This window comes from Carcharodon carcharias, chromosome 9 (genome assembly GCF_017639515.1).
Source record: "Carcharodon carcharias isolate sCarCar2 chromosome 9, sCarCar2.pri, whole genome shotgun sequence".
Lineage (NCBI taxonomy): Eukaryota > Metazoa > Chordata > Chondrichthyes > Lamniformes > Lamnidae > Carcharodon > Carcharodon carcharias.
The window spans coordinates 87028387-87046625 of NC_054475.1; the positions used below are offsets into that span (position 1 = coordinate 87028387).

The 18239-nt window shown below is 42.3% G+C and overlaps 1 protein-coding gene across 3 annotated transcripts in view; it reads right to left on the reverse strand.

Annotated features, from left to right (window-relative positions):
• The window catches only part of kif4 (kinesin family member 4), a 106531-nt gene that overhangs the window by 65248 nt on the left and 23044 nt on the right, over positions 1-18239 (reverse strand). For all 3 annotated transcript variants that reach the window (XM_041195878.1, XM_041195879.1, XM_041195877.1), the window contains exons 8-16: positions 8472-8591; positions 7532-7707; positions 6896-6957; positions 6116-6248; positions 5083-5141; positions 3627-3732; positions 1150-1221; positions 570-752; positions 288-391 (exon numbers count right to left, since the gene is read on the reverse strand). In XM_041195878.1, coding sequence (XP_041051812.1) covers positions 288-391; positions 570-752; positions 1150-1221; positions 3627-3732; positions 5083-5141; positions 6116-6248; positions 6896-6957; positions 7532-7707; positions 8472-8591 — 1015 coding nt within the window. The remainder of the gene's footprint in view (positions 1-287; positions 392-569; positions 753-1149; positions 1222-3626; positions 3733-5082; positions 5142-6115; positions 6249-6895; positions 6958-7531; positions 7708-8471; positions 8592-18239) is intronic.

An 18239-nucleotide genomic window follows, 5' to 3' on the forward strand; every position in this document is an offset into this window, starting at 1 on the left:
GGACAGATGAGCTAGCTCTAAAAGAACAAACCAAGTGGTCTTTACTTTTGAAAAAAATGTAGCTGTGTACAATCAGCAGTCCTTAGAAGTTAGTCCTGTATCTTAGGAGGCGGGGGGTGGCGGGGGGGGGGGGGGGGGGGGGGGGGAGGAGGAGGAGGAGAAGAAATGTAATGCTATTCTGAATCAATTACATTCCACAACTATCAACATTAAGGGTAGATTCAGTTTAAAGCTGAAATCCAAACCTCAATTGTTTATTAGGCCACAATATAGGAGAATGGACTTACTTGCTTGCATTGATGTCCTTCTTTGCACTGTGCAATGCCAGCACCAGTTCTTCCTTTTCTTTCTGTAGGGCAGAAAGTTGATCCTCCAGGGATTTGATGTTTACCTGAACAGGACCATAAATACTTTAACGAAGCTTTAGATACAACAGAGATATTTTCAAACAGCAAGGTTTAATATGAAATAACTGAATAATATTTTACAAGAACTTTTTATAAAGATTTTACTCAAAACTATATTTACATTTAAACATGAAATAAGCACAGCTTCACGTTCTTCCCTACCTGATATAGAGACTGTACAGGTTCCATTTCACAGTCACCCCGAGACATCTTCCTGGCCAATTCCTCTTTGAGCGCTAGTACTTTATTCAGTTCCATCAATTCTTTGGACATCTGTGCATGCCTCAGTGCATGACAGGCCATGAAAGGATCAGAGTCCCTCTTTTCCTTTAAGCTGGTGTTCTCCTGTTGAACAAAGACCTCTAAAGTTATGACTATAGTGCTGCAGGCTTCCTCATCCAAAATTAGCCACTTCACAGGTTAACAATGCATTGCTTATTTGAAGTGATGTCAAAAAAATAGAACTCGGATTTACCAGAACTCTGTCATTACTTGCAAGGTGCCTCAGCATGTAGCTTATAACTAGCACACCAAGTCACAAATTGAAGCTGCAGAGTCCAACGACTAATGTTTGCATTCTTCATAGGAAGGGTCAGAAGAAAAAAAGTTAGCTACAATTCCAAAGCAATTACATACCAGGACTCGACATGTACAATGTGAACTTTCTCGAAAACCACCACCACTGGAGAATAGTGGCATTAAAATACTTTGTTTATAGCATACAGAAAATGGGGTCACTTACATCTACATTTTCTTCCTCTTCTTGCTGTAGGTCAATTCCCTCCATCTCAGGCAGCATTTTTGTGCACTCAGTCTAAACAGAAGAATTAAAAACAATGTTTAGACTCAACCTAGAGATGACAGGATTCCATGCCCCACAGATTTTAATCCATGCTTCATTTTCATGAATCCTGAACAAATTATTCTTTGGAAGTTGACAATGTCCTTCAAAGTTTTATTCAGCTGAGGCCCTTTCCTCCCAGATCTCATTTTCTCCTTTCCTAAAAAAAGACGACGTCAGGGTAGAGTATCTGGGCTGTTGGCAGTCCCACAGTATTTTACCCAAATCAGTTTTTGCATACTAAATAAAGTAACCTGCCAAAATGCCAAGGCAGATCACAGCTAAACTCAACTCTGTCCTTAGACAACATTGACATACCATGAGGCCACTGCGCAGTCATTAGGAACCGAAATTCAGACTGATATTCCCTCTGTAGAGAAGGGACACAGCAGCTATTTGTAACATGCAAGATATTTAATAGGAGAACATGGTGAGCATCCCATGTGTTCTCCAGAAAGCAATTACAGGAAGGACGTAACAGCTCTGGAGAGAGTACAGAGGAGCTTTACAAGAATGTTGCCAGAGTTAGAAAAGTGGAGCTACGAGGAGAGATTGGATAGGTTGGAGTTATTTTCCTTAGAACAAAGAAGGCTGAGAGGTGACTTGATTGAGGTGTACAAAATTATGGGGGAATAGATAAGAGTGGACAGGATAAAATTGTTTCCCTTGGTGGAGAATTCTAGAACCAGGGGACATAGATTCAAGATAAGTGGCAGAAGGTATAGGGGGGACATGAGGAAGAATATTTTTTACGCAGAGGGTATTGGGTAGCTGCCCAAGTTGGTGGTAGAGGCAGAAACTTTAAACTCTTTTAAAAAGTACCTGGATCTGCACCTAAAATGCAGTAAGCTGCAGGGCTATGGGCCGGGTGCAGGAAGGTGGGATTAGAAAAGGCACCTGGGTGTCCTCGGGCTGGCATGGACAAGATGGGCTGAATGGCCTCCTTCTGTGGTCTAACGTTTCTATGGTTCTAAATAACATCAAGTAGCAAAATATTCCCCATCAGTATCTTTGGCTAGAAATCCCATCACTGACTCCTTGACATTTGGGTGCTAATATCACCCAAATGCAATACATTGCATTGTGAAAAAGTTCACACTGCAAGACAGACACGATTCTGGTCCATAAAGTTCAATACAAATCAGCCCTTTATCCTCTGGATCAATGCTTTTGGGGAGCATGAAGGTGTTGTGGGTGCGAAAAGGAGGAAGTTAATTCAGATGTAGGATTTTTTTTTAAGAAAAAGGATCATGAGCAGATATTCACAATTCCAGCCCTCTTGGCATGTCCACACTCAAAATAAAGAATGCTACTGCTTTTTATTTCTTTTGAAATTAAATTAATCACACTGTTGGTTTTAGGATTGAAACATTAGCATCCTACTGTCAAAGGTGTATCGCTCCTTTAAAGCAACACATTACGAGAAGGCTGCACTTGCTGCAAATGCCATGCATGTACAGCCACCATATTTATAGGGGCAATGGGCAACGCAGCGCACGTGCAGTGATCATGGACCCTGGAATTGCAAAAATAGCACCAGAATCTTAGGGGTCCCTCAGTTTTCATTATCCCTTTTGATTTCCTTAACATTTTTCTTGCCTTTTCCCATGCCCATTCTTTTGGGAAGGCATCTTTCTTTCAATAACAACATCTCTTAGTGGTGTAGAAGGGCTGGTGTGTAATTAAGCCCATATTCCATCATCTGCTTGCCTGTTGGTGCTTACATGTGCTGTGCTGGGTGAAACAAGCCCTGGAACTGTAATAGGGGTTGCAACTGTCAGAGTGGATCAGAAGTCTCCCTTCCCAATTCCCAGAATCAGAAGCCTCCCAAGGGGAGGCCGTGCCCCAACTGCCCACCCACCGTGGGGCTCAGAAACTGGGCGAACGGCTTCCAACTGGCATTGTCTCTTACAAATGACAACATAGGGTTCTGCGCATGCACAGCCAAACATGTAAGCGCAGAAAGATACCGGCAGCCATCTTGCATTGGCAGGAGACTTATGAGAAACTTATACACAAATCAAAAACAAACAACTGCAGACACTGTACAGCAGTGGGTGTTAAAATTCCTGTTAAACTGTATGAGGACCAATCAAGCCAGTGATGTTCAGTCCAAGAATGAATATATTAAAAACAAAACAAAAACAATCATCCGTTAAATGCCGTTACCTTCACTGGTGTGGTGCAGACCATATGAAGGCATTGCTTTTTTAAGTTTAGATGTGTTGAAACTACTTAAACATATTCACAGCTTTGAGTTTTATCTGGTAGATCAAGGCATGACCCATTCAAACAGCCAAATAAAGATTCCTTCAATCAATTACAATTTGCATATCTCAACCTCCATACTCCACACAAGTGATACCCTTAACTCTCACCTGCATATTAGAAATAGTCTGCTGCAGACTACGTAGGGCGTTTATTTGCTCATTCATTTCTTCATTTGTTGAAACTTCCATTAGCTTGTCCAAGTCCAACTTGCATCTATTAAAGTTAATAGCCAATATGTATAATTGTACTCAATAGGGCTACTACAATCAGTAGTCAAGAGTCACATCCTGCAGTACATCATTCCCAAGTGCCCAACTCAAGGTCAGGATTTGCAGTTACACTTTCCTGCTCTACAGTGAATCACCATATCAAAATGGAAAGTATTTCATTCCAAAACATCACACACTCAATTTTGATGAGGACAAGTTGCATAAAAGAAATAGTGAGATTGGTATCAAAATCTGACTAGTAGGAGATGAACATTTCCCAATCTTTGAAGTAAGACTGGGTGGACTAGTTATTTGGAACATAGTTTATTTCTCCAGTATAATGCTGTGGCGTTCCCTCTGATTTTGTTTTACTTTTCAAGTTGATTTGTTTTCCAGTCTATTAGCTATTTTTCAGTTCAATATCTTCCACATAGATGTTTTTCCTCCTATGATGGCTTGTTACCATCTGTTTTGTCTCTGCACTGTATTTGGGTACGCCCAATTCCCACATCATGCTTTTACCCTTACAAGCTCAATAGTCAAAATCTTCATGCAATTGAAATGGCCATAGAAAACATCGTATGGAGCAAAAAAAAAAACAATGTTGGCAGGGTTGAAAAATGTAAGAAGGCAGGTAACAGTGCTGCATGGAATAAGGCATCATGAAGAATTGTCAAGATCAAGCAAGGGCATTATAAACAGTAAATAACAAGAACAGAGCGGGTGTGGAGGGGCTAGGGTGAATGCATGGGCCACTAAGTGTTGACAAGGAAACATCAAAACGGTTAAGCAATCTTTAAGGGTAGCAGGGCCGTTCATAGCGGAAAGGAGGCTATCATAATAGCCAATAGGAAACTGTGGTGGGGGTCGGGGGCAATGAGAGGGGGGAAAGAGAGAAGAGGATCTGAAGAGGTTTGGTGGAGGGGGGGGCAGGGTGAGAGAGAAATAAACCAGATTTAAAGTTTTTTTTAAAAAAAAAACTCTGGAGGCATGAAAAAGTGTTATAAAAAAAGGAGGGAGCAGGCAGAATCCAGAGGCACAATAACTGTTGCATGTGCATATTGGGGGAGCAGGGAAGAGAGAAGGATACCAGACAGGACAAAATTGCTGGAGCAATGACTCATGAGTACCATCATCAGTTAGCGGAGGGACCTGCAACTAAATTCCAAAAGATAACCAACATATGGAGTTGCCATTATAATTGTTTACGTAGCAATCGTCTTTCTAACTGTCAACATCAAAAATTCTACCATAATCTTGATAATGAGATCTTGATTTTGAATGGGTCTTGCATGCAAGATTTTGGATATACAAAATTCTATAGCACTAAACAGAAAATGCAGCAGATACATACGCAGCATGCTGCGAGAGTTCACTCAGCTTACACATCAATCTCTCATTCATCTGTTCAGTCTGTATAAGAATGAAATATAATTAGAAAAGATTGTACTGTAATTAGCCATAAATGAATACACAAAATTATAGGCTAAGATAAAAAGCAAAATACTGCAGATGCTGGAAATCTAGAACAAAAACACCTGGAAAAACTCAGCAGGTCTGACAGCATCTGCGGAGAGGGATACAGTTGATGTTTCGAGTCCGTATGACCCTTCATCAGAACTAAAAAATATAGAAATGAGATGAAATATAAGCTGGTACATGGGGGGTGGGACAGGAGGAGCTCGATAGGGGGCCCGTGATAGGTGGAGGCCAAGAGGAGACTGCCAAAGATGCCATAGACAAAATAATATCACCACCATCAATACCCCTTTGTCCATGACATCTCTTTGGCAGTCTCTTCTTGGCCTCCACCTATCACGGGCCCCCTATCAAGCTCCTCCTGTCCCACCCCCCTCTACCAGCTTATATTTCATCTCATTTCAATATTTTTTAGTTCTGATGAAGGGTCATACGAAACGTCAACTGTATCCCTCTCCGCAGATGCTGTCAGACCTGCTGAGTTTTTCCAGGTATTTTCGTTTTTATTCCACAAAATTATAGGCTGGATATCAGGTTACATTGCAACTTATAGCCTTGGCATAATTCCTGTACACTCTTAAAATTAAACCAAAGACCACATCCTCTCCTCAAGAAATTTACATAAACACTTAGTGCCTCAATTCAAATTCATTACTTATATTTGTCAGGGTGTGGGAAGAGCAATAGGAGGGAGAGAGGCAGCGACAGCAAATAACGATCTTTGAGTAGTAGCACACAATAACAACACAAATAGTCAGTCATTCTGAGGGGAAAAGCATTTTCAGGACACTATGAGAGGGAGGTTAAAAGACCACATAAATAAAGTCAATACTCTACGTCACTGCAGTGCGGCAAAAAACACTAATGGCAAAATATCTAAAATGAAAAATGCTGGCTGGAAATCTTACCACTATGACCCTTTCACACATCTGAGTTGTCTGGCCAACTGCATCACGAAGCTCTTTACTCAGATTGTCCATTTCTTCTCGGTGCAGTCTTGCCGTCTCCATTACAGATTGTTGATTCTCCAATTTATCTGCCCTGTTAAAAGGATTTTTCCCTTAATAGTACACACAAATAATGACAGGTTGAAAATCAGACAGCAGCTCTTTAGTTCTGCTCCTTCTGTCTCCCATAATACTTTCAAGAAACCATTAATTAGTTCACTTGAGCACTGCATTCCCACCATCACCCCCCAAAAAAGGTGGACAGGTGAAAGTGGTAGGCATACACTGGGGAAAAAGTAATTGTAAGAATTGCTTTTCCATTGTAAAAAAAAATGAACACTTCCAATTTGCTTACTTCCACAGTGCCAAAGCCAATTGTCCCTTTTAAGGCAAAATGTTTTGAATTTGGATTAAAAAATACATGTTGTATAATAAAAGCACGATCCAACTCCATTGCAAAAGATAACTCAGCAATTCTAGCCAGCCCAGTACTGCATATTTCAAGCCCAAGCAGCCCGAGTCTTTAATTTTGTCTTAATTTAGAAGTCTCCTAAATTATGTTCTCATTTAAGTACCAGAAGTCTTAGACTTGAAGGTATCACACAAGGTATTCGCTCCCCAAGAATGTGAAAGAAAGATAGAAAAATTTTGGGAGGAAACCGATCAAAAATATCTATACAAATTTCTAATCAACATGTGTATTTGCTATTAATAACGAGGCACTGATTATATTAGACTTACCTTTTGCTTATTTGAACTGTTCCCCCATGTGCCTGAAGTAACAGCACTTGAAGTTCTTGCACCTGAACCAAATACACAGCAAGAATTACATCTACAACACACCTTTAGGATTAAACAGAACATAATTCAACGTGAATGATTCTAGACACTTATCTTGCAAATAAATAAAATTGCAGGCATCGTCCACTAGAATTCATGATTTTAAAAAAAAAGCAGCTGAAAGATGCACCATTACCAAGTCAAGGCCTTAAAAAAAGTTTTCTGCTTGAAATGGTTCTCTTACAGAGTCATTGCAAATTTAAATATCACACAATGGAAAACTCTGAACAGTACAGAACAGTCCCAATAATCTTAAATTTTATTCTTGAAGCAAAATGCTTAAACTTGCCAATAAAACACATCTTCACTGATTCTGCTTGGCATGACCCTTAGCCTTCTATATTAAAAAGTTTGTGCATTAAAAAATGATTTAGATGTTCAGGTTAATCATAGTTCAATTTTCAACTGTGCTGCAACTCCAACATTAAAAAAAAACCTTCAGAAACAATAAAAAAATTGCTAAACAAAGAAACTAAGAACACTATTTGGGAGACAATCTAAAAACAAAAGTATGTGCTAGCGCATTTAGTCTTCTACCTGTTGTTTAAGTCGCTGCAGTTCAGCAGCCTGAGGATCGAAGTTAACTACAGGCTTATTCTTTATCTTCCTTGCTCTGTCAGCATAGCGTAGAGTATTTAGAGTTTCTTCAATATTAGAATCAGCAGGACTGACACAAGCTATCATCAAAGTATGGCTATTTCCACCAAGCGAGTCTGAAAGGAGAAAAGCCAAGACAGTTCGATTGTAAATGATTACTTCAATTTGTAGTTGATGGCAGCGTAATGGTAATGTCACTGGACTAGTAATCCAGAGGCCCAGACTAATGCTCTGGGGACATGGATTCAAATCCCGTCACAGTAGCTGATGGAAATTAATTTCTATTAATAAATCTGGAATATTTATCCAGTCTCAATTAATGGTGACCATGACAACTCAGATTGTCATAAAAATCCATCTGATTCACTAATGTCCTTCAGGGAAGGAAATGTGCCAATCTTATCTGGTCTGGACTACATATGACTCTAGATGCATAGCAATGTGGTTGACTCTCAACTGACCTATGAACTGGCCTAACAAGTCACAATTCAAGGATAATTTGAGATGGGCAACAAATGCTAGCCTTGACCTGGCAGTGATGCCCAAATCCCATGAAAGAAATAAAATATTGAAAACAAAACTGGGACAAAGGAAGTGCAGCACTGCTTGCATTCCATAGTGAAACACCCACTCAGGTTTTGTTTTTGATGAGCTAGCTCTATCTTGAAGGAATAGAATCTACATTAACCCAAATCAATTCTGCATCTAACTCAGGGTTGAGGATGGCAGGTTCAACACACACACACCAAACTGACCCCAAAGGGACACCGGCCATTGCTCCGGACCATTTCCTCCTATTTAAAAAAAGTCAGAAAATGCAAATAAAATGGCTGGGACATTTAGCACATGAGAAATTTCGACACGCAACTGAATCCCTCACCTTGTAGCAATCGTGTTAGTTTTGAGTCTCGATACGGTACAAAGCCCTTGCGATTATTCTCATCTCCAAGCGCACTGATAACGTTACCCAGGCACAGCAATCCACGGTTGATGTTGATTCCTGAAACAGACTGATCATTAGTCCGCCATTTTGCTGCAGAGATAAGTCTGTTATACAAGGCCGACCAATCGACCCATCTGGCCTGATCAAGTAATAATTAGGCTTATTCTTCACTAATTTACAAAACAAGAATGGTTGAATCAGTCAGCTTAACTCATTAAGACATATTCCTAAAGTCAAAGACTTTAGTTTGTGAGAAACATGATCTTCATCTGTTTAAATGAGCGACCCCTTATTTTTAAAATAGTGACCCCTAGTTCTAGATTCTCCCACAAAAGGAAACATCCTTTCCAAATCAGCTCTGTCAAGGCCGTTTGGGATTTTTTATTTCAAAGAAATGTACAGCACAGGAACAGGCCCTTCGGCCCTCCAAGCCTGCACTGATCATATTGCCTGTCAAACTAAAACATTTTGCACTTCCGGGGTCCGTAACCCTCTATCCCCATCCTATTCATGTATTTGTCAAGCTGCCTCTTAAACATCACTATCATATCTGCTTCCACCACCTCCTCTGGGAGCGAATTCCAGACACTCACTACCCTCTGCATAAAAAACTTGCCCGTACATCTCCTCTATAGTTTTCTCCTCTCACCTTAAATCTACTTTCCCTAGTAATTGACTTTTCCACCCTGGGAAAAAGCTTCTGACTATATACTCTGTCCACGCCACTCAATTTTGTAAACTTCTATCAAGCTGCCCCTCAATCTCCGTCGCTCCAGTGAGTACAATCCGAGTTTCTCCAACCTCTCCTCATAGCTAATAACCTCCAGACCAGGCAGCATCCTGGTAAACCTCCTCTGCACCCTCTCCAACACCTCCATATCCTTCTGGTAATGTGGCGACCAGAATTGCACGCAGTATTCCAAGTGTGGCCTAACTTAGGTTCTATACAGCTGCAGCATGACTTCCCAGCTTTTATACTCAATACCCCTGCCAATGAAGGCAAGCATGCCATATGCCTTCCTGACTACCTTATCCACCTGCGTTGCCACTTTCAGTGACCTGTGGACCTGTACACCCAGGTCCCTCTGCCCGTCGATGCACTTAAGGGTTCTGTCATTTACTGTGTAATTCCTACCTGTATGAGACCTTCCAAAATGCATTACCTAGCATTTGCCCAGATTAAACTCCATGTGCTATTTTTCCACCCAAATCTCCAACCAATCTATATCCCGTTGTATCATTTGATAATCCTCTTCACTATCTGCAACTCCTTCAACCTTAGTGTCATCTGCAAACTTACTAATTAGCCCAGTTACATTTTCCTCCAAATCATTTACGTATACTACAAACAGCAAAGGTCCCAGCACTGATCCCTGTAGAACATTGCTCGTCACAGCTCTCCATTCAGAAAAACACCCTTCCACTGCTACCCTCTGTCTTCTATGACCAAGCCAATTCTGTATCCAACTTGCCAGCTCACCTCTGATCCCGTGCGACTTCACCTTCTGTATCAGTCTGCCATGAGGGACGTTGTCAAAGGCCTTACTGAAATCCATGTAGTTAACATTTATTGCCCTTCCATCGTCGATCATCTTTGTCACTTCCTCGAAAAACTCGATCAAATTAGTGAGACACGACCTCCCCTTCACAAAACCATGCTGCCTCTCACTAATACGCCCATTTGCTTCCAAATGGCAGTAAGTCCTGTCATGAAGAATCTTCTCCAATAATTTCGCTACAACTGACATAAGGCTCACCGGCCTGAAATTTCCTGGATTATCCCTGCTACCCTTCTTAAACAATGGAACATTGGCCATTCTCCAGTCTTCTGGGACCTCACCCGTAGCCAGTGAGGACACAAAGATTTCTGTCAGGGCCCCAGCAATCTCCTCCCTTGCTGCCCTCAGTACTCTAGGGTAGATCCCATCTGACCCTGGTAACTTATCCACCTTAATATTCTTCAAGGTGCCTAACACCTCCTCTTTTTGATCTCAACATGATCGAGGCTATCTACACACTCTTCCCTAGACAAATCGACTGCTAAGTCCTTCTCTTGGGTGTTTCATATGTTATGTTTTTAATATGTTTTTTATTTTATATTCTTTTATATGTTTCAATCAAGTCATCTCTTAATCCTCTAAACTCCAGTGGATATAAGCCCAGCCTGTTCAACTTTTCATCATAGGGCAACCCGTCCATTCTTGGTATTAGTCTAGTAAACCTTCTCTGAACTGCTTTCTACACATTTACATCCTTCCTTAAATACAGTGACCAATACTGTACACTGTACTCTAGGTGCTCTCGCCAATGCCCTGCACAACTGAAGCATACCTCCCTACTTTTGTAATCAATTCCCCTCACAATAAACAATAACATTTCATTAGCATTCCTAATTACTTGCTGTACCTGCATACCAGCCTTGAGAGATTCATGCACCAGGGCAGCCAAATTCCCAAGTCTCAGAGCTCTACGATCTCTCATCATTCAGATAATATGCTTGTTTATGCTTCCTGCCAAAACGGGCAGTTTCACATTTGCCCACATTATATGCCATTTGCCAGATCTTTGCCCACTCACTTAACCCATCCCTTTGTAGCCTCCTTATGTCCTCTTCACAGCATACTTTGTATCATCAGCAAATTTATCAGTCACACCTTCATCCAAGTCATTTATATAAATTGTAATATTTGAGGCCCCTGCGCTGATCCGTGTGGCACACTACTCATTATATCTTGCCAACCTGAAAAAGATCCAATTATGCCAAATCTTTCCTGTTAGCTAGCCAAGCTTCTATCCATGCCAATGTTATCCCCAACATCATGAGCTTTCATTTTCCCCACAATAACCTTTGATGTGGCACTTTATCAAATGCCTTCTGGAAATCTAAATTCAGTACATCACCGGTTTCCCTTTATCCATAGCACATGTGACTCCTTCAAAGAACTCAAATAAATTGGTTAAACATATTTCCCTTTCACAAAACCATGTTGACTCTGCCTGATTGCCTTGAATTTATCCAAGTGGTCTGCTAGAACATCTTTAATAGCTTCTAACATTTTCCCTATGACAGATGTTAAGTGAATTGGCCTGTAGTTTTTTGCCTTCCATCTCCCTCAGTTTTTGAATAAAGGAGTTACATTTGCCCTTTTCCAATCTTATGGCACCTTCCCCAAATCTAGCAAATTTTAGAAAATTAAAACCAATGCATCAACTATCTCACTAGCTACTTCTTTTAAGTCCCTAGGATGAAGATCTAGGGATTTGTCAGCTCGCAGCTCCAACAATTTGCTCAATACCACTTTCCTGAGCTCCTTCCACTTTCTGATTTACAGCTATTTCTAGGATATTACTTGTATCTTCTATCGTGAAGACAGATACAAAATACCTGTTTAACTCATCTGCCATCTCCCTACTTCCCATTATTAATTCCCCAGACTCACTTTCTATAGGACAAGTGCTCACTTCGTTAACTCTTTTCTTTTAAAAATACCTATAGGAACTCTTACTATCAGTCTTTATATTTCCAACTAGCTTTCTCTTGTACTCTAATTTTGCCCTCCATCCCTCATTCTTTATTGTTTTTTACATTCTGTCCAATCTTCTGAACTGTCGTCTTAAGTTTGATACTATCTTTAACTCTTTAGTTAACCACAGATGATGGGTCCTCCCCTTCGAATTTTTTTGTTGGGATGCATCTATTCTGTGTATTCTGAAATATCCCTTTAAAATGTCTGCCATCTCTATTGACCTATTCCTTAACCTCATTTGCCAGTTCACTTTAGCTAGCTATACTATGATGCCCTCATAATTACTCAGTTAAAATACTAGCCTCAGACCCCGCTCTTCTCTCCTTCAAACTGAATACATAATTCAATTATATGATCGCTGGTACCAAGGGGTGCCTTCACTATGAGGCTATCAATTAATCCTATCTCATTGCACAATATCAGGCATAGTAAAGCCTGCTCTCTGGTTGGCCCCAGAATGTGCTGTTCTAAGAAGTTATCATGAAAACATTCTATGAACTCATTTACGCTAGCTTTGCCCACCTGATTTTTTCCAGTCGGTATGCAGAATAAAATCCCCCATTATCACGGTACCTCTCTGACAAGCTCCCATTATCTCTTCCTTTATACTCTGTCCTACAGTGTAGTTACAATTTGGGGTCTGTACAGCACTCCCACGAGTGACCCCTTGCCTTGGTATCATTTCTCACTTCAACCTAAAAACTTATTTTCTTTTTTGATTCATTCATAGGGTGTGGTGTCCCTAGTTGAGGCAGCATTTATTGCCCATCCCTAATTGTCCTTGAGAACTGAGTGGCTTGCTAGGCCATTTCAGATGGCATTTAAGAGTCAACCACATTGCTGTGGGTCTGAGGTCACATGTAGGCCATACCAGGTAAGGACAGCAGATTTCCTTCCCTGAAGGACATCATTTTTTAAAAAATCATTCATGGGATGTGAGTTTCACTGGCTGAGCCAGCATTTATTGCCCATCCCTAGTTGCCCTCGAGAAGGCAGTGGCGAGCCGCCTTCTTGAACTGCTACAGTCCATGTAGTGTAGGTACACCCATAGTGCTGTTAAGAACGGAATTCTAGGGTTTTGACCCAGCGACAGTGAAGGAACGGCAATATACTTCCAAGTCAGGATGGTGAGTGACTTGGAGGGGAACTTCCAGATGGTGGTGATCCCATGTGTCCGCTGTCCTGCCCTTCTACGTTAGTGGTCGTGGATTTGGAAGGTGCTGTCGAAGGAGCCTTGGTGAATTTCTGCACTGCATCTTGTAGATGGCACACACTGCTGCTGTGTGTCAGTGATGGAGGGAGTGGATATTGTGCCAATCAAGCAGGCTGCTTTTTCCTGGACGGTGTCAAGCTTCAGAGCATTGTGGGAGCTGCACTCATCTGGGCAAGTGGGGAGTATTCCTTCACACTCCTGACTTGTGCCTTGTAGATGGTGGACAGGCTTTGGGGAGTCAGGAGGTTCGTTACTCATCACACGATTCCTAGCCTGACCTGCTCATGTAGCCACCGTATTTATATGTCTAGTCCAGTTCAGTTTCTGGTCAATGGTAACCCCCCCAGGATGTTGATAGTGGGGGATTCAGTGATGGTAATGCCATTGAGCATCAAGGGGCAATGGCTGGATTCTCTCTTAGAGAATGTCATTGTCTGGCTTGTGTGGCGCAAACGTTACTTGCCACTTGTCACCCCAAGCCGGAATATTATCCAGGTCTTGCTGCATTCGGACATGAACTGCTTCAGTATCTGGAGTCGCAAATGGTGAACATTGTGCAATCATCAGTGAACATTCCCACTTCTAACCTTATGATGCAAGGTAGGTAATTGATAAAGCAGCTGAAGTTTGTTGGGCCCAGGACACTACCCTGAGGAGCTCCTGTAATGATGTCCTAAAGCTGAGATGACTGACCTCCAACAACCTCAACTATCTTCCTTTGTGCTAGGTATAACTCCCAAACATTGGAGAGCTTTCCCTCATCCCCATTAAATTGTTTTGTTCAGGCTCCTTGGTGCCACACTCAGTCAAATGCTACCTTGAAGTCAAGGGCAGTGACTCTCACATAACCTCTGGAGTTCAGCTCTTTTGTCCATGTTTGAACCAAGGCTGTAATGAAGTCAGGAACTGAGTGGCCCTGGCAGAACCCAAGCTGGGCATCAGTAAGCAGGATATTGCTAAGCAAGTGCCACTTGATAGCACTGATGATATCCCTTCCACTACTTTACTGATGGTCAAGAGTAGACTGATGGGGCGGTAATTGGCCAGGTTGGATTTGTTCCTGCTTTGTATACAAGACAGAGCTGGGCAATTTTCCACATAGCCAGTGTTATAGCTATACTGGAACAGCTTGGCTGGGGGTGCAGCAAGCTCTGGAACACAAGTCTACAGGTATCCTGTGCCTTCAGCTGTTTCTTGACTTCACATGGAGTGAATCGAATTGGCTGAAGACTGGCAACTGTGATGCTGGGGGCTTGCAGAGGAGGGTCATCCATTCAGCACTTCTGGCTGAAGATTGTAGCCTCATCTTTTGCACCTATGTGCTGGGCTCCTCCGTCATTGAGGATGGGGATATTTGTGGAAGCTCCTCCTCCAGTGATTTGTTTAATTGTCCTCCACTGTTCACGAATGGATGTGGAAGGACTGCGGAACTTAGATCGCATCCATTGGTTGTGGGATCACTTAGCTCTATCACTTGCTGCTTATGCTGTTTGGTATGCAAGTAGTCCTGTCTTATAGCTTCACAGATTGACACCGCATTCTTAGGTGTGCCTGGTGCTGCTCCTGCACTCTTCATTGAACCAGGGCTGATCTCCTGGCTTGATGGTAATGGTAGGGTGGGGATATGCCAGGCTATGAGGTTACAGATTGTATTAGAGTACAATTCTGCTGCTGCTGGCCCACAGTGCCTCACGGATGCCCAGTCTAGAGTTGTTAGGTCTGTTCAAAATCTATCCCATTTAGCACAGTAATAATGCCACACAACACAATGGAGGGTATCCTCAATATGAAGGCAGGACTTCGTTTCTACAACAACGGTGCGGTGGTCACTCCTACCAATACTGTCACGGACAGATGCATCTGCAGCAGGCAGGTTGGTGAGGATGAGGTCAAGTATGTTTTCCCCTCACCACCTGCCGCAGATCCAGTCTAGTAGCTATAGTATTTAGGATTTGGCCAATGGTGCTACCGAGCCACTCTTGGTGATGGACATTGAGGTCACCCACCCGGAGCAAATTCTGTACCCTTGCTGTCCTCAGTTGCTCCTCCAAGTGGTGTGCAACATGGAGGAGCACAGATTCATCAGCTGAGGGAGGGCAGTACGTGGTAATCAGCAGGAGGTTTCCTTGCCCATGTTTGACCTTATGCCATGAGACTTCATGGGATCCAGAGTCGATGTTGAGGACTCCCAGGCAACTCCCACCCGACTGTATACCACTGTGCCGCGACCTTTGCTGAGTCTGTCCTGCTGGTTGGACAGGACATACCTAGGGATGGTGGTTTCTAGGACATTATCTGTAAGATATGATTCCATTAGGATGACTATGTCAGGCTGTTGCTTGGTTAGTCAGAGACAGCTCTGCCAATTTTGGCACTAACCCCAGATGTTACTAAGGAGGGCTTTGCAGTGCTGAGATTGTCATTGTTTCCAGCGCCGAGGTCAATGGGTGGTCCGTTCAGTTTCATTTTTTTTTTATGACTTTGTAGCGGTTTGATACAACCGAGTGGCTTGCTAGGCCATTTCAGAGGGCACTTAAGAGTCAACTGCATTGCTGTGGGTCTGGAGTCACATGTAGGCCAGACCAGGTAAGGACAACAGATTTCCTTCCCTAAAGGATATTTGTGATCCAGATGGGTTTTTACAACAAATCGACGATAGTTTCATGGTCATTACTAAACTTTTAATTCCAGGTTTTTATTGAATTCAAATTCCATCTGCCGTGGCAGGATTTGAACCCAGGTCCCCAGAGCATTACCCTGGGTCTCTGGAGTGCTAGTCCAGTGACATCCTGGTTTCCTGAACTTGGGTCATCCCTCTCTAATGTGTTAACATTAATTAACAGAGCCAGCCCTCCACTTTTTCCCTAACTTCCTATCCTTCCTAAACCTCACGTACCTTTCAATATTAAGGTCCCAATCTGTCATCCTGCAGCCATATCTCTGTAGTGGCGATCAGATCATATTTATTTATTTCTATTTACATGATTAGTTAATTTGTTTTGTTTTGAATGCTACGCACAGATAAAGCCTTTAGCTTTGTCCTTTATTTTGCAATATCTAGCCCAACCTGCGGCCCACCAGGGTTCTAAGTACAGCCCACAAGACATTTTGTTAACCACTCGCAGGGTTGCCAGATTCCACTGGTTTCCATCCATGTAGTTTTCTCCTACCGGTATTACTAAAATGACATACACGCAAAGCAAGGGCATGTAAAGTGAGGTACATGCTAACTGCACACAACATTGACAGAGCCATGTGCTCCCTCTGTCCAATTGAAGCACTGTTACAGTTCAATTGGCACAGCCCGCAAATTCTTATTCATGGAGTCATGGTTAGTTCATATGCCGATTTCAATCTTGCAGCCCACTGAGATGAAGTGGGGGGGCACTCATGGGGCCCACTCACTAGCCTAGGTTGCCCATCACTGGTCTAGCCTTATCTGTTGAGTTACTCTTAGATTTGTACTCTGTCCCTTTCCATCATGGTCTGTTTATCATTTCCCATATTAGTACTTTTCTCTCTTACCTTGTCTCTACTCTGTGGCTTACCACATCTTCCTAAATTTGATCCCTCACCTCCACTATTTAGTTTAAAACCCCCTACTTCCTTAGTTATGTGGCTTGCTAGAACATTGGTCCCAGTGCGGTTCAGGTGTTGACCGCCCCAAAAGTTAGCCCCCACTTTTCCCAGTACTGCTGCCATGGCCCCATGAACTGGAACCCACTTCTCCCACACCAGTCTTCTGAGCCACACATTCATTAATCTTATTTGCACTACACCAATCTGCATGTGGCTCAGGTAATAATCCAGAGATACCACCTTTTGAGGTTCTGCTTGATTTGGTGCCTAGCTCCTCTTACGTACTATGCAGTACGTCTTTCCTTGCCCTGTCCATATTGTTGGTACTTACATAGGCCACAACAACTGGATCTTCCCCCTCCCACTGCAAGTTCTTCTCCAGCCCTGAGCAAAATGTCCCAAACCCTGGCACCGGACAGGCAACATAGCAGTCTAGACTCTTGTTCCTTGCTACAGAGAACAGTGTCAATTTCCCTCACTATACTGTCCCCTACTACCACATTATTCCTTTTATGCTTGCCCCCAATTGAATGGTTTCCTGTACCACAATGCCATGGTTAGTCAGCTCATCCACCCTGCAGGCCCCACTCTCATCCAAACAAGTTGAAAGAACCTCAAACCTGCTGGACAATTGCAGAGGCTGACTCTCCTACCCTCTTCATCTGCTTACTTGCCTTAGTTGCAGTCACACCCTCCTGTTACCTGAAAGTGTCCAGTTAACTTTCCCCCTTTCTGATGTATCACAGTGTCCGCAGCTCAATGACTCTGAGCTGAAGCTCTTCAAGTCACAGACGCTTACTGTGGAAATGTTTGCCCTGGATCACACGAGTAAGCCACATACTGCAGCCATGACACTAACCTGTCCTGCCACCTCGTGTTTTAATTAAATTATTTTATTCAATTATTTATTTTCTTTCATGAATTTTCTTAATCTTACCACAAATTCCTCTTCTGTTTTATACCTTAGGGATTGGCCTTAACCACTCACCAAACAGCTAACTTCTTCCCCTGTAATGGAAGAACCAATTCCCACAAGATGAAAAAGTTAGAAAAAGCAAAGGAGTACCTCACTCCCCTCCTCACCAAACTCCCTTGGCTCAAACTCTCAGCACTCTGTTGAGGTCACACTTCAGTGCTAGTCACATAGATGTAAGGATTTAAATGTTCTTAAGCTAAAGGCACTAGCTGAGCTCAGGTATAGAAAAACCAGTTCAAACTAGTTCCCTTAATTAACTATCTACATCTGCTGCCACTGGATAGCTTCCATCTCCCTGCTTAGGCTGCTGGATGAGACTTATTTAACTACAAGTGTTTGTATTATAATTTAAATATAATTTAAACAATTAGATTAAGAAAGAGATTTAAGATTCTCTCATCCAAACTCTC